The sequence below is a fragment of the Scleropages formosus genome, chromosome 11, assembly GCF_900964775.1.
Source record: "Scleropages formosus chromosome 11, fSclFor1.1, whole genome shotgun sequence".
Classification (NCBI taxonomy): domain Eukaryota; kingdom Metazoa; phylum Chordata; class Actinopteri; order Osteoglossiformes; family Osteoglossidae; genus Scleropages; species Scleropages formosus.
This window is the reverse complement of record NC_041816.1, coordinates 11,306,028-11,319,745: the sequence shown is the minus strand read 5'-3', so window position 1 is coordinate 11,319,745 and position 13,718 is coordinate 11,306,028. Positions and strand designations below refer to the sequence as shown.

Here is a 13,718-nt window from a genome sequence, read left to right as displayed (position 1 = left end):
GTGCTGCTTGAAAGTATGTGAACCCTATGGGGATGGTTGTTATTCTTTATAAAATACTCAAATTAACCACACACACACACACACACACATACACATACACTGTCTGAACCGCTTGTCCCATATGGGATCGCAGGGAGCTGGAGCCTAACCCAGCAACTCAGGGTGTAAGGCTGGAGGGGGAGGGGACACACCCAGGATGGGACACCAGTCCATCGCAAGGCACCCCAAGCAGGACTCGAACCCCAGACCCACTGGAGAGCAGGACCCAGTCTAACCCACTGCACCACTGCACCACCACACCCCCTCAAATAAACTAATAAAATCTAAATCTTAAAATAAAATGATGAATGCAATAAAATGAGAATGGAAAAATGATTATGATTTACACACCCGATTCTACTTACCTCCTTGTATTAACCAGTGCAACTTGGGCTTCACTTACTGTTGCTCCCGCACTGCTTGTGTTTTTCTACTTACGTACATGATTTCCTCTAAACCAGCATATTGAATTGCTCATTGCACACCTGTTACATCAGGTGACCAAGACTGCTTCTGACTAAATAACAATTCTGTGGTCCAACTAAAGGAAACATGGGTTTGACATGCTTTCAAGCAGCACTGTGTTTTGTTGTGTTGTGATGATAGTGAATGACTGAGTGAATGATAAAATAAGACATATATTAGCTAAAATTTTTGGTAATTAAGCTTTCATCCAAACTGATGAGCAATACTGGGACTCCTGTGAGTGAATGGAAAGTCACAAGTAACCCCAGTGGAAACAGAAGTAGCAGTACACCTACACTCGCCCTGGATGTGCTGTCATTGCCAACTTCTCAACATCAGGGTTTCTAAGTGACATTCACCTTGAGCAATACCTGCATTGCAGAGGCTGGTCATGATGTGTCTGCGGTATTGTGAGATTCTGATTGTTGCAAAAGGTTCTAAACAAACAGTTTTTTGTGTTGTGTATGGTGGGTCATAAGAGGTTTTCTCTTTTTATGCTATTGGCCGGTCAGTGTTCACTGAATTTTCCTTATAGCTTCAGCAGAATGTGTCCCTGCAAAAACAGAAGGCAGTGTTTTCAGTTTCTTCACACTGGTTCTGAGCTGTTGGTGAGCACTGGTGGAGCTCAGTTGCTCAAGAAATTGAGCAGGTTCTAAAGGAAGGGTTTCATGTCTTGGCAACCAAAAGGCTGAGTTCACTTTGCAGGAGGGAATCTGCTGTTGTACTGTTAAATACAATTGAGTACATTCTGTATAAAGCTGGTAAATTGGCAAAACTGTAAATCATCCTGAATAAAAGTGTTGTCTAAGAAGTTGCAGTAATCACACACACACACACGCTGAAACCGCTTATTGCGGCGAACCGGTCCATCACAAGGCACTCCAAGCAAGGCTCGAACCCCAGACCCACCAGAGAGCAGGACCTGCTGCACACCCGAGTAGCAGTAATAAAAATAGTAATTATATATGACGTTGTGAAGGTACTGGCAGAGATATTTCTGGACCTAACACATTTTCATTAATTTTGTATCATCGTTTCACCTGGATGTGGGAAAAAGAATGATTATGCTTATGAGATGCTTCAACAAAAGTATTTTCTCTTTTGCTTTATACAGAGTTGAGTTTGCATGAGATTTTACAGAGTCTAGCAGTTTGAAGAGGAGGACCTAAATAATGAACATGAGGGATATTTGTATGTTTGTACACTGTGTGGTTTGCCTGACATTGTAATTTTGGATGTACGGAGCTTTGCAGAAAAGCATCCGCTAAATGAATAGATGTAAATGTATTTTGCCTTGACTACAGAAAAGAAAAATTGTTTTTCTTGGTAGCATTGTTGTCATGGTTACCAGATTCAGTCACAGCTCTTTGTTCAGCTATTGGCCTTCACAACTATTGTTGCTTAATTTCTTAGCCTAAATCCATAGCTAATTAAAACTACAGATTTATTCAACTGTATCTGCGGTGAGAGTTGAAGTTCCTTTGATTGACTTGACACCTTCAAAACATGCCTGTGTTATTCGTTTCTGGCATGCTCAGGGGCCCAGCAGGAATCACCTTTGAACCGACAATTCTGAAAACGTGAATGTGTTGCTCCAACCACAGCACCACATCCTGCCAATGAAGCTTTCCAAAACTGACAAGAACTGTTTGGGCAGTTACTTTATGCTGTATTTCTTCTTATGCCTTCCACCCCTCTTGGGGCACAAGGGGCCAACAAGGGTTCTCCAGCTGTCCCTAAGAGCTGAGATGTCATGAAGTTTCCTTGTTGGCGTTTCTGTAGCTGGCGAGGTTTTTACGGTGTGGGGTAGCTAACCTCACGCCAAACCCTCCTCCTTTCTCAGCCGGGCTTGAGACCGTCAATGGCGGATTTACTTTATATTTAACACCGTTAATTTTTTAGTCTTCCTAAGATTATTCAGCTGTCTACTATTATGCATAATAAAGTTTTAGTAATATAAACTGTTAATATTTGGTGAAATACAGCTTTTTGCAGTAAAAATAAATTTTGGTCAATGATTCATACCAAAATATTGTCAAAGATCTGACACAAAATGTATCTAATTAATTAATGTTCTTCATACACTGTGGTAAAGGTGCTAATTATGAAATTATATTTTATGACAAACTCTAGAATATTTTGTTTCTTGTCACAGGGCTGTCAGGTGGTTTTTTTTTGTTGACATTTCTAAGTACATATAGCAAAACAATGGTAGAGCCACTGTGGGATTTTAAGAATAGAAAAAATAAAAATTGTCTTTAAAATGAATAACTGAAGCTAATTTGATATTTTCTAAAGAACTTTCAACTCCTATTGCGTTGTATAGTTGAGGTGGAAAACCAAAAACCCATGGTGAATTTCAGAAATCTAGGTCATCATATTACCGGTTCCTTCCCTCATACTGTTCTCTAGTATCCAAATTTTTGTAAATAACAAAAAACCAAGGACGTTCCTTCAAAAATTCTTAAAAACAGCATGCTAGCCTCCCCCATGTTATTCCCATTTGAATTTTGAGCATTTGAGTTTCATGTAATACCTGTATTTGTATCCATATAACTTCATATAATACCTATTTCTGTCTCTCCCCTTCTCCCTCTGTCTCGCCACCTAAATACTTTACATTTATTAATTTACAATAATCTTTTCTCCAAAGTGACTTATTTATTATTAATTTGTATTTAGCGGGTTTGGCGAAGTCCCTGTATATGGGAGAAGCGGTTTCTGATGATGATGATGATGTATGTATGTGTGTGAAAGCTTTGTAAATTTTAAGATAAAGTTTTTATCGTTTTTTTTCCTCTTTATTTCAGGATAATCGCATCAGAACATCGAAGTACAACATTTTCACATTCCTGCCTATTAACCTCTTTGAACAGTTCCAGCGTGTTGCTAATGCTTACTTCTTATTCCTGCTTATATTACAGGTGAGTTTAGTCTGAATAAAATTCATGGTTTGTTGGACACTGCAAAAATCACAAACATCTTCAATTTTATATGTATCTTTTGGGTGTCAGATCTGAGTCAGTTTTGTGATCTGTGATTGCTACTCATTATGTCGTTATCCTCGTGTGCCATACATATGTTAGACTAAAGACCTAAGTTTGTCCGTAGCTTTTTCAACAAAGTTCTAAGACTATTTTTTGCTTGTGTCTGTAGCTGATTCCCCAAATCTCCTCTCTGTCCTGGTTCACCACCATTGTGCCTTTGGTGTTAGTGCTGACCATCACAGCTGTTAAGGATGCCACAGATGATTATGTAGGTACCGTTCCATTTAGGTGTCGACCACAATGTCACACAGCCATGCTCTCGTTCTTGACATTAATGCCCTACATATGTTGGCGCATGCTGTTTAATAATGGATAGATGGGAATAGTTGAGGGACCTCTTTTGGAGTTAGATTTTTTTTGTAAAATGTTTAAATACTGTTGCAAAGGAGCTGTTGAATACTTTGTGTATTCATTTTTATTATTTATGCAGCCATTGCATTAAATTGGCTGCATGTGATACGTTGTTTGTGAGTATCTGAAAAACCATTATAGTGCCAAGAATTCTCAGTTACTTTATCTAGATTCAAGTAGAAGTTTCAAGTAGTTTATTTAATCTTTTTGTGTTTAAACTGTACAGGGGATATATCAAGTGTACAATTGATTAAACTCAAAGAAATAATGTTGGCCGTTGGAAATTTAAGATCTAACTTCAGTATAATTAGCAACATTACAAGTTAAATGCTTTTTCTTGTTCACTTGTCTTATTTACCTATACTGATACTGAATGGACTTTCTGGCTTTCAGTTTCGCCATAAAAGTGATCAACAAGTCAACAGTCGCCAGTCTCAGGTACTCATCAATGGAAAGTAAGTTTATCGGCAGTTTAATTTTTTTTGCTATACTCAGTCACTGTTTATAGGCCTCAGGCTAGAATGAAAACGATGGTGTTTTAGGAGTGATTAGTAATCAGAATGACGGCACAGATTACATGGGACGTATGTAATATCCCTTGTGTACCTCCATGTTTAACATACCTGTCTGCCTGTTTGATATATTTTATAAATAGGCAAAGGTATCTGCTAAATGTAAAACATAACTCAAAGTGGTCAGTACCCAGTGTTTGGTTGGTTACATTGCTTATGTGTGGAGCAAACCATTTTTGGGAAGTTTTTGATGATTCCCCACCAGCTCTTTTTGTGTAATATGTATAAACGTTATGTTAAAAGGTAATGTACTGTGTTCTAGGCTGCAGAATGAAAAGTGGATGAACGTCCGTGTAGGAGACATCATTAAACTGGAGAATAATCAGTTTGTTGCTGTAAGTCACCATTGTTGGAAGAATGTTTTGATATGCTTACTACTTCACCTACAAGTTTTTTTTTTTTATAAGGCTGTTTTTGAGTGCTCTTGGAAAAGAACCATATTGATGCAGAAATCGTTACTGCATCAAGGTGCTCGTTGCATGACAAGGCTTTTAATTGTATTTCATTAAAGGCATGCCTTTTTTCTTTTGATGTAGTAATGGAGTATATGAAGCCAAGAATCGTTTTTTTCGCCAGCAAAATATGTACATATCTACAGTATGTTTAATTTGTTTTTGAAATTTCAGGGAGCTTTGCTTCAAATGTATACATGCACATCTTTACTGAACGTCAAATCTTTGGCAGGCTGACCTCCTTCTCCTGTCCAGCAGTGAGCCCTATGGACTCTGTTACGTTGAGACTGCTGAGCTGGATGGGTAAGAAATAATCTGTACTGCACTGAACCGAAAGGCGTTATGTGTTCTGGTACTCTGCTATAAAATGCTATTGGCTAGTGCTGTGACAACTATTGATATGTTCTTACTTTGTACTGACATTGATTTTGATTTATAATTTCCCTCACCAGGGAGACTAACTTGAAAGTGCGTCAAGCTTTAACAGTGACTTCAGAGCTGGGAATGGATATGAGCAAGTTGGCTGATTTTGATGGTGAATCACTTTTTCCTTTCATACTGTATAGTGTAGTCAGGGCTCAAAATGTTAGCGTAAATTCAAGCAAGTATTCGGTTTCAATTATTCTTGTGGAATTGCTTACATTTACAACAGGCAGATTTTGGCGTTGTAGAAGAATACCTGTAATTTGGTTAGCGCTCTGGCCTGTTGTCAGTTCAGTTTGAGATGGGAGCAGAGAAATTGTTCACACCTGCTAAGCATTCGTACGGATTGCTTTGTTACTGCCACTTAGGCCCGAGGAGCTCGCTCTGGGAAGTGACAGTCTGAGCAGCTGTGATAGAGCATCTCAACATAAGTGCCTATTCCTGTGTCTCTGTGATGAAGATTCATATTTCCTCAGATAATGATACGTGTGTGTTGTTCATCATCATAATATTTTAGAACTCTGGCAGATTTGCTAAGGGAAAACATGCGGATAAAGCAAGTTGAAACAGAGTAATGAAATTACTGGATCTTCGGACAGATTTACACCATTTTTCATGTACCACAATGAAAGGAAGTGGTGGTTTAATTTTGCAGATGTTCCCACCTGTGTCTGTAGAAAGTATAGAGGTTACGGTGTGTACATTCCTCATCACATTTACTCATTTAGATGACACTTTTCTCCAAAGTGACTTGCAGTGTTAAGCTACTTACAGTTATTTACCCATTTATCCGAACCGCCTGTCCCATACGGGGTCGCGGGGAACCGGAGCCTACCCGGCAACTCAGGGCGTAAGGCCGGAGGGGGAGGGGACACACCCAGGACGGGACGCCAGTCCGCCACAAGGCACCCCAAGCGGGACTCGAACCCCAGACCCACCAGAGGGCAGGACCCAGTCCAACCCACTGCGCCACCGCACCCCCACTTTACCCATTTATATAGCTGGGTAATTTTTCTAAAGGCTGGAGGTAGGATTCCAACCTGTGACCTTTGGGCCCAAACACAGCTGCTGTAACGACTATGCTACCAGCTGCCCCATAAATGCAAGCGAAACCTGCTACTACAGTCCAGACCATTCCATGCTGCAGATTTCACTATGAGGCACCTATGGAATGATTAGCCAAAATACAGTACGACAGCTAATATGAATCCCTACCCTGGTAAAGAGGGGAAAGTTGTTGTGATGCCACAGTGAATTCAGTGGTACATTGTGGTTACATGCACTATGTAGCCTTTGTAAAAGTGCTCCCACTGCATGTACTAGTGGTACTTTTCTTGATGTTAAATACAAGTACTAGAGCCCTTGAAAACACTTGCTCACTGCCATTTGCCTTAGAATGGCTCTTATAGGCAGTTCTGCAGTTGTACATTTTAGGATGGTACTTTTCAAAGGAGGCGAATAGATCAAATGGGGTTTGTGGCAGGTCCCTAAGTGTTCTGTATTCACTTACTTTCTCTGGTTTCCCAGCGTGATCCAGCTCCAGGAAGTAAATGTTTGTGTATTCCTCAGGGGAGGTTGTGTGCGAGCCGCCCAACAACAAGCTTGACCGCTTTGTGGGCACTCTGTACTGGAAAGACAGCAGGTATCCTTTGGACAATGAGAAGCTGCTGCTACGGGGCTGTGTGCTCAGGAACACTGAGTGGTGCTTCGGAATGGTTATTTTTGCAGGTATTGACAATGTTCTGTGAGTGTTGAGTGTGATTAAGCTACTTTTAATCTAATTTAGAGGATGTTTCTAATTTATGTACCATACCAGCCCAAAATTTGAGTGGAGCTGGTTAACCTGGCAACATCTGTATAAGGTGATCTGGACAAATGAGTCATAGCAAAGCAACCCACAGGTGACCCATATCTCTGTGAATTACTCAGAAGAGCTGAAAAAATACAGCAGCTGATTTCCTGTTAAAACTTGATAACTGTCATGAGGAAAAAAATCCAGCAAGTGCACTCAGTCTTTTGATTGATACTATACATATTTGCTTATATTCAAATTTGAATTTGTAGTTTAACATTTGATGTCCTTTAAATGCACTATTAAAATTTAAATCATTGTCGAACAGAAGTAGACCAGATGTCTGTTTGCTTGTTCTCTCCACAAGGGCCACAAACTAAGCTAATGCAGAATTGTGGGCGGACAGCGTTTAAAAGAACCAGCATCGAAAGACTGATGAACACTTTAGTTTTGTGGGTGAGTTATTCGCCTTCCTGCTGCTTTCAGTCCACCCTGTGTGATTACTAATGTAATTAACATGCCCCTGCATGGCCAGGCTTATCAAGGGTAATTGACAATGCAAGCACTTTACATCTGTTTCTGCAGTCTAGGGAATACACACACACATTTTCAGAACCGCTTGTCCCATACGGGGTCACAGGGAACCGGAGCCTACCCGGTAACACAGGGCATAAGGCCGGAGGGGGAAGGGGACACACCCAGGACAGGACGCCAGTCTGCCGCAAGGCACCCCAAGTGGGACTCGAACCCCAGACCCACCAGAGAGCAGGACTGTGGCCCAACCCACTGCGCCACCGCACCCGGTCTAGGGAATAGTGTCTTGCATTTCATGATTAGTGTTGTTGAGGGGAAGGCACAGAGTTTGGGCATGGGTTCTGTGTAGCTCACATACTAGCGATGTGTTCTTTGTTTTATAGCTCTGTATCTTCTCACCTCGCTCTTTTTCTTACTGATGAGTGATAAAGTCCAGAGCATTCTGTGAAAAAGAGAATATATGAGCAGATGGACTTGCTGTTAACAGGTTATTTTTTTTCTTGTAAGATCTTTGGCTTTCTCCTGTGCATGGGGATTATCCTTGCCATTGGAAACTCCATCTGGGAGGAGAAGGTGGGCAAGAACTTCCGGGATTACCTGGTTTGGGAAGATGTGCTGAGCAATTCTGTCTTCTCTGGATTTCTGACCTTCTGGTCTTACATTATCATCCTCAACACAGTTGTCCCTATTTCTCTTTATGTCAGGTAAGAATAAAAAGTACAACAAAATGAGCTGCATGAGGATTGTTAATATGCCACAGCATATGATCTAGTTATATCCTTCTTTTGGGTCAGGGTCATTTTATATTTAACTTTAGCTTTGGGGACAGCGGGTAGCGTAGTGGTTAGAGCTACTGCCTTTTGACCCAAAGGGTCAGGTTCAGTTTCCGCCTCTGGCTGTAGTACCCTTGAGCAAGGTACTTAACCTAAATTGCTCCAGTAAAATTACCCAGCTGTATAAATGGTTAAATAATTGTAAGTTGCTTTGGAGAAAAGTGTAAGCTAAATGAATAAATGTAACAGGTCAGAGCTTCTGTGTATTTGTTGCAATGTTAAAGAATATAGCCTCCTTGCAGTAAATTGAGGAGGTAAAGGGCTGAAATAAGCATCATAGCTGGCAGTGTTTTTTAGTATACTGTATTTATCTGGTATTTGCTGGAATGCTTAGGTAACCATTAGTTCCTTATGTAAATTTTCATTTGATGGCATTTAGAATTTGCAAGGTTGTCTATGTACAGGAGTGTTCTAGCTCGCAGCGCTGAGCACAGTTTTAATTCTGTGAAGTACTCCAGAACATCATTGCTCTTTTGTGAATGCTTGAATGTATTGTGTATATCCAGTAATTCATTTGCATTGCTAAGTGAGCATCAAGTGCTTGCCAAGCAAATGCTCAAATCTGATGTTTGTGTGGGTATCAAGAAATTAATTTGCATTTTCAAGTGAGCACTGTGTTTGGGCTGAAACAGTAAACACTCTATTTTTCACTTGAGTCAGCTTCTGCACGATTAGCTGTCTATTAGTAAAGGGCAGATATCTTATAGGAATGGAAATGTTCAGCCTGGTAATTTTGGTGGGTTATTTGATACTCAGCTGTGCACTTTTTTTCTTTCCATGTTGTCTTGTTCCCATGAAAGTGTGGAGGTTATCCGCCTCGGCCACAGCTATTTCATCAACTGGGACAGGAAGATGTACTATGGCCAGAGGGACATGCCGGCAGAGGCTCGCACTACTACATTGAATGAGGAGTTGGGTCAAGTGGAATACATATTCTCTGACAAGACTGGCACCCTTACCCAAAACATCATGGTCTTCAACAAGTGCTCCATCAATGGAAAGACCTATGGTATGCAGCTTGGACATCTCACAACTGAAAAGCTCAGAATAAGATTTATGAAATTAATCCTAAATGAATCACCCCTATGCTGTACTATACACTGGATTCCATTTTTATTTTGAACAAATGCTGTGTCTCACAACACTTTACAATTTATGCTTTTTCCATTAAGGTGATGTTTATGATGAATTTGGGCACAAGGTGGAAATCTCAGAGGTACGATGAATGTCATTGTCTTTGCGTTGAACCTTTTGGTAGGAGGTAGGCCTAGGTGACTGATCGTCCTGCTGATGTGAATAGTAAATTTTTTTTAAAAAAGGAAACTACAGTCAGTCAGGCTTGGTAAATGTGAAGGATTTGCTGTCAATAATAGTTTTTTTTTTTTTTTTTAATTGTGGCAGTGTTTTAACATTTAATTTTATTATAACCAACTTGTATGTCTCTGAACATTTTTTGTTTATACAGACAGACTGCAAGATGCAATTATATGCTGTTAAAGCTGTAGTGTCAACTCTTCTTGAAAGACATAGTAGAAATGCCTGACTTGGTCTTTTTAACACAACTGCAGAAAACTCCATGTGTGGACTTCTCCTTCAATCCCCTAAGAGACAAGAAGTTCCACTTCTATGACCACAGTCTAGTGGAGGCCATCAAGCTAGGAGACCCTATGGTAGAGGAGTTCTTCAGGCTGCTGGCCCTCTGTCACACTGTTATGTCTGAAGAGAAGAACGAAGGTGAGCATCATGGAAGGACATGCATCATATAGTGATATCGGGTGAATCTTCAGGATACTGGAATTTAGTGTTTAAGATACTCTAGTGTCAAATGTCAGCTGTGGTTAAAAATAACATGTGGTTTGGAGAACTGCTCAAGAAACTTTGTTTGAGGCATTATAGTTCCCCTTCCTTCTTTTCTCCAGCTAGGGTCTATAAATTATGTATATTACATACTATAGATTATATACATGCTAGGTTTAACAGCATTCTATCTGGGAAGATTCATGGTTGAGATTAATAGATATGTGGTTGCCAATATATCCCTCTGAAAATAACTGATGTGTGGGGTACAGGGTCAGTGGGTATTTCTTTAAAACAGTGCTTTTGTAGTGGCTCATGTGGAGGCATTAGTTGTGCAGCTGCTTCTCTTGCGGCAGTGTGGGCCTTTTGTCCTTTCCAGGGGAGCTGGTGTATCAGGCACAGTCACCAGATGAGGGTGCGCTGGTCACTGCTGCGCGCAACTTTGGATTTGTCTTCAGAGCTCGGACCCCGGAGACCATAACTCTGTATGAAATGGGGAAGCATGTCACTTACCAGCTTCTGGCCATCTTGGACTTCAACAATGTGCGCAAGAGAATGAGCGTCATTGGTCAGTCCTGCACAGCTAGTGTTGTTTACTTGAGAAAATTTACAGAAAGATGAAACACAAGAGAATCACCTGCAGATTGTGAAAGGAATCAGTGTTTGATAATATGTTTGAACATGCTTTTACCAACAACTGTGTGTTGCAAAGTCCTTCATCTTTACGTTTTGAAAGTCTCCAACCTCTAGGTACTAATTTTGTGAAGGTAATTTTTTTTTTCCTGCTTCACTTAGTGAGAAACCCAGTGGGACAAATCAAGCTCTACTCAAAGGGAGCAGATACCATTCTGTTTGACAGACTGGATCCAACCAATGATGACCTCATGTACACTACCTCAGAACATCTCAATGTAGGTTGCACAACCTGACTGCTTCTCATTCTGTGGGTCATTTAAAAATATTGGAATGTGGTAGCTAACATAGTCAGACTCTTTGACTTGCTGAAAGAATTTTGTCATTGTTACCCATACCAGAACTGGTATATTAGTATGATCATCAGTGAAAGAAATATGGCTGTAAATGAACTAGTTACAAGATTATGCACTATATTTTCACAGTTGATCCAGTGGCACTGAAAGGTGTTTTAATTTTGCCTGTGTGTTGCCAAAGGTTTTGGCATTGTATTTCCAAATGTGTTGTTGGTGGTACGTTAAGAGATTTAACAGCTTAGTTTATGCAGTATGCCATCATGGATATGTTAAATTCATTTTAATTTAATTTTTATCTGGTAAACTGTTGTAAAGGTTTCTAGATTCATTGGGTGCTAGTAATATGTTCATTATTATTAGCCACTTAATGGCTGTTTCTCCTTAGTCTCTGGTAAAAATTAAACATACTTGCATTCATGCCATTGTGCAGGATGCATTTATTGTTACAACAAAAGGACCTTAACTCTTGAGGATAAATTTGGTGTTCATCCATTAGTGATGACAGCTGAGGCATCTGTTTTCTGAATGACGTACATGAAGAGAGATACGCATCTATCACACATTTTCTGCACATTTATTTACATTTATATTTCCCTTTATTCATTTAGCAGATGCTTTTCTCCAAAGTGATGTACATCTCATAGAAAATACAATTTGTGCATTACCTTAAGAGAAAGAGACATAGCTGCAAATGTGTGACTCTTAAGTACAGTTAGTTTCCTTCACCATATGCACCAACGTTCATCACACAAGTAGCTGCATAGAACTTTACCAGAATATCGCCAATCCCTATCACCTTCCTAGTAGTTTTTTTTTTTTTTGAGATACATATAAACATTTGCGTTACATGGCAGGAGTGGCATTTATGCTCCTTGATTTTTCTCCTCATAATTACCATCCGCTCTTACTTTAGACTACTAGAATCTTCTAGAGTAATTATAAGATGAGATAGTTTATTGTCATTGTATGCAATACAATGAAATTTTGTGTAGTAAATTGTGTTTCAACTTTCCTTGTCACAGGAATTTGCTGGAGAGGGCCTGAGAACATTAGCTCTTGCCTACAAGGACCTAGATGAGGAGTACTTTGCAGATTGGATGAAAAGGCTTCATATAGCCAGCACCACACTAGAGAATAGAGAGGAGCTCCTGGCCTCACTGTATGAGGAAATTGAGCAGGACATGATGGTGAGTATTGAGCAGCACTATGTATAAGTACACTAAGAGACCTTGTTTTCCAGGACTACTCAATGAAAATTGATTTTTTTTTTATCTCTTTAAGTTGTTAGGAGCAACAGCCATAGAAGACAAGCTGCAGGAAGGTGTGGCTGAGACCATTGCTTGTTTAACTCTGTCCAGCATTAAGATCTGGGTTCTCACTGGAGACAAATTAGGTAACTGGAATCTTTTATTATTTTTTTTATCCCATAATTTTACCTAATGCAGCTTACATTTTTTAATTTAGTAGATGCTTGTCTCCAAACAGTCATACTGTAAGTGTCCTGTGATTCTCAAAACAGTTTTTCCAGTACAGCTATTTTTGCTGGCATACTTTGTACCGAGTAGCTCCTCAGATCTGATAAGGGATACATAGTGACAGATGATGTGATGTTAGTTCGTAGAACATTTAGGAAGTTAGCAGAGAAGTATGTCCAAGTGAAGTGTGTTTTGAGACCCTTCTTAAATGTTGAAATGGATTCAGTATCTCTGAGGGAGAGAGGGATCTCATTCAGTCACGTCTAGGCCAAAACAGTGATCCTAAAGACTTTTCAATTTGGATCTCTCAAATATAAGACCATCAAGCAGCCAGAGATGGAGAACTGAAGTGGTCTTGCAAGTGTGTAGGAAGTAACAACTAATTACCAGTGGGCAGATCCTTTGAGTGAGATAAGGAGGGGAAATACATGGGAATGAATGCATTGGCAGGTCAAATAGAACATGACATAGAATATTGGCTCAACTGGAGAGACTTGATGGCAGGTGCCAGAGGACCAGGTATGAGGGATCTGCAGTAGTCCAGGTGGGAGATCACCATAGCCTGCACCAGGAGTTGTGTAACGTGTGTTGTGAGATACGGGATGTATCTGCGGGATCAAGTTATGGCTTCAGTGTGGTGGGAGAGTCATGGGCTTCAGTGGATTGTTACTCCCAGGCTGTCGAGGGCTGAAATTGATAAAATTAACAAACTGCCCAGTTTGATAGAGTTCCCGTTACTTAGATGGACCTGCTGAGAGATGAAGGATCTTGGTCTAGGAAAGACTGAGTTGGTCAATCATCTAAGCAAAAATGTCTGAGGGGGAAACTGCAATATGAGAGGTACATGACTATAAGAGGTAGATGCAATATAAGAGGTATATGAGTACATAGCTGGATGCGTAGTGATTAGAGCTACTACCTTGGGACCCAAAGGTTGCAGGTTTGATTC

The 13,718-nt window shown here is 40.1% G+C and overlaps 1 protein-coding gene across 9 annotated transcripts in view; it reads left to right on the top strand.

Moving 5' to 3' along the window:
• LOC108941116 (probable phospholipid-transporting ATPase IM) overlaps positions 1 to 13,718 on the top strand; it is a 35,265-nt gene that overhangs the window by 14,661 nt on the left and 6,886 nt on the right. For 8 of the 9 annotated variants that reach the window (XM_018763659.1, XM_018763662.1, XM_018763660.1 and 5 more), the window contains 16 exons: positions 3,315 to 3,428; positions 3,661 to 3,759; positions 4,296 to 4,357; positions 4,737 to 4,809; positions 5,159 to 5,229; positions 5,379 to 5,461; positions 6,919 to 7,077; positions 7,509 to 7,597; positions 8,183 to 8,379; positions 9,309 to 9,517; positions 9,681 to 9,724; positions 10,077 to 10,242; positions 10,685 to 10,873; positions 11,101 to 11,216; positions 12,317 to 12,481; positions 12,576 to 12,687. In XM_018763659.1, the coding sequence (XP_018619175.1) occupies positions 3,315 to 3,428; positions 3,661 to 3,759; positions 4,296 to 4,357; positions 4,737 to 4,809; positions 5,159 to 5,229; positions 5,379 to 5,461; positions 6,919 to 7,077; positions 7,509 to 7,597; positions 8,183 to 8,379; positions 9,309 to 9,517; positions 9,681 to 9,724; positions 10,077 to 10,242; positions 10,685 to 10,873; positions 11,101 to 11,216; positions 12,317 to 12,481; positions 12,576 to 12,687 (1,948 nt within the window). Of the gene's footprint in view, positions 1 to 3,314; positions 3,429 to 3,660; positions 3,760 to 4,295; positions 4,358 to 4,736; positions 4,810 to 5,158; positions 5,230 to 5,378; positions 5,462 to 6,918; positions 7,078 to 7,508; positions 7,598 to 8,182; positions 8,380 to 9,308; positions 9,518 to 9,680; positions 9,725 to 10,076; positions 10,243 to 10,684; positions 10,874 to 11,100; positions 11,217 to 12,316; positions 12,482 to 12,575; positions 12,688 to 13,718 lie in introns of those variants that run through there. The other variant, XM_018763663.1, reaches the window with a different exon arrangement.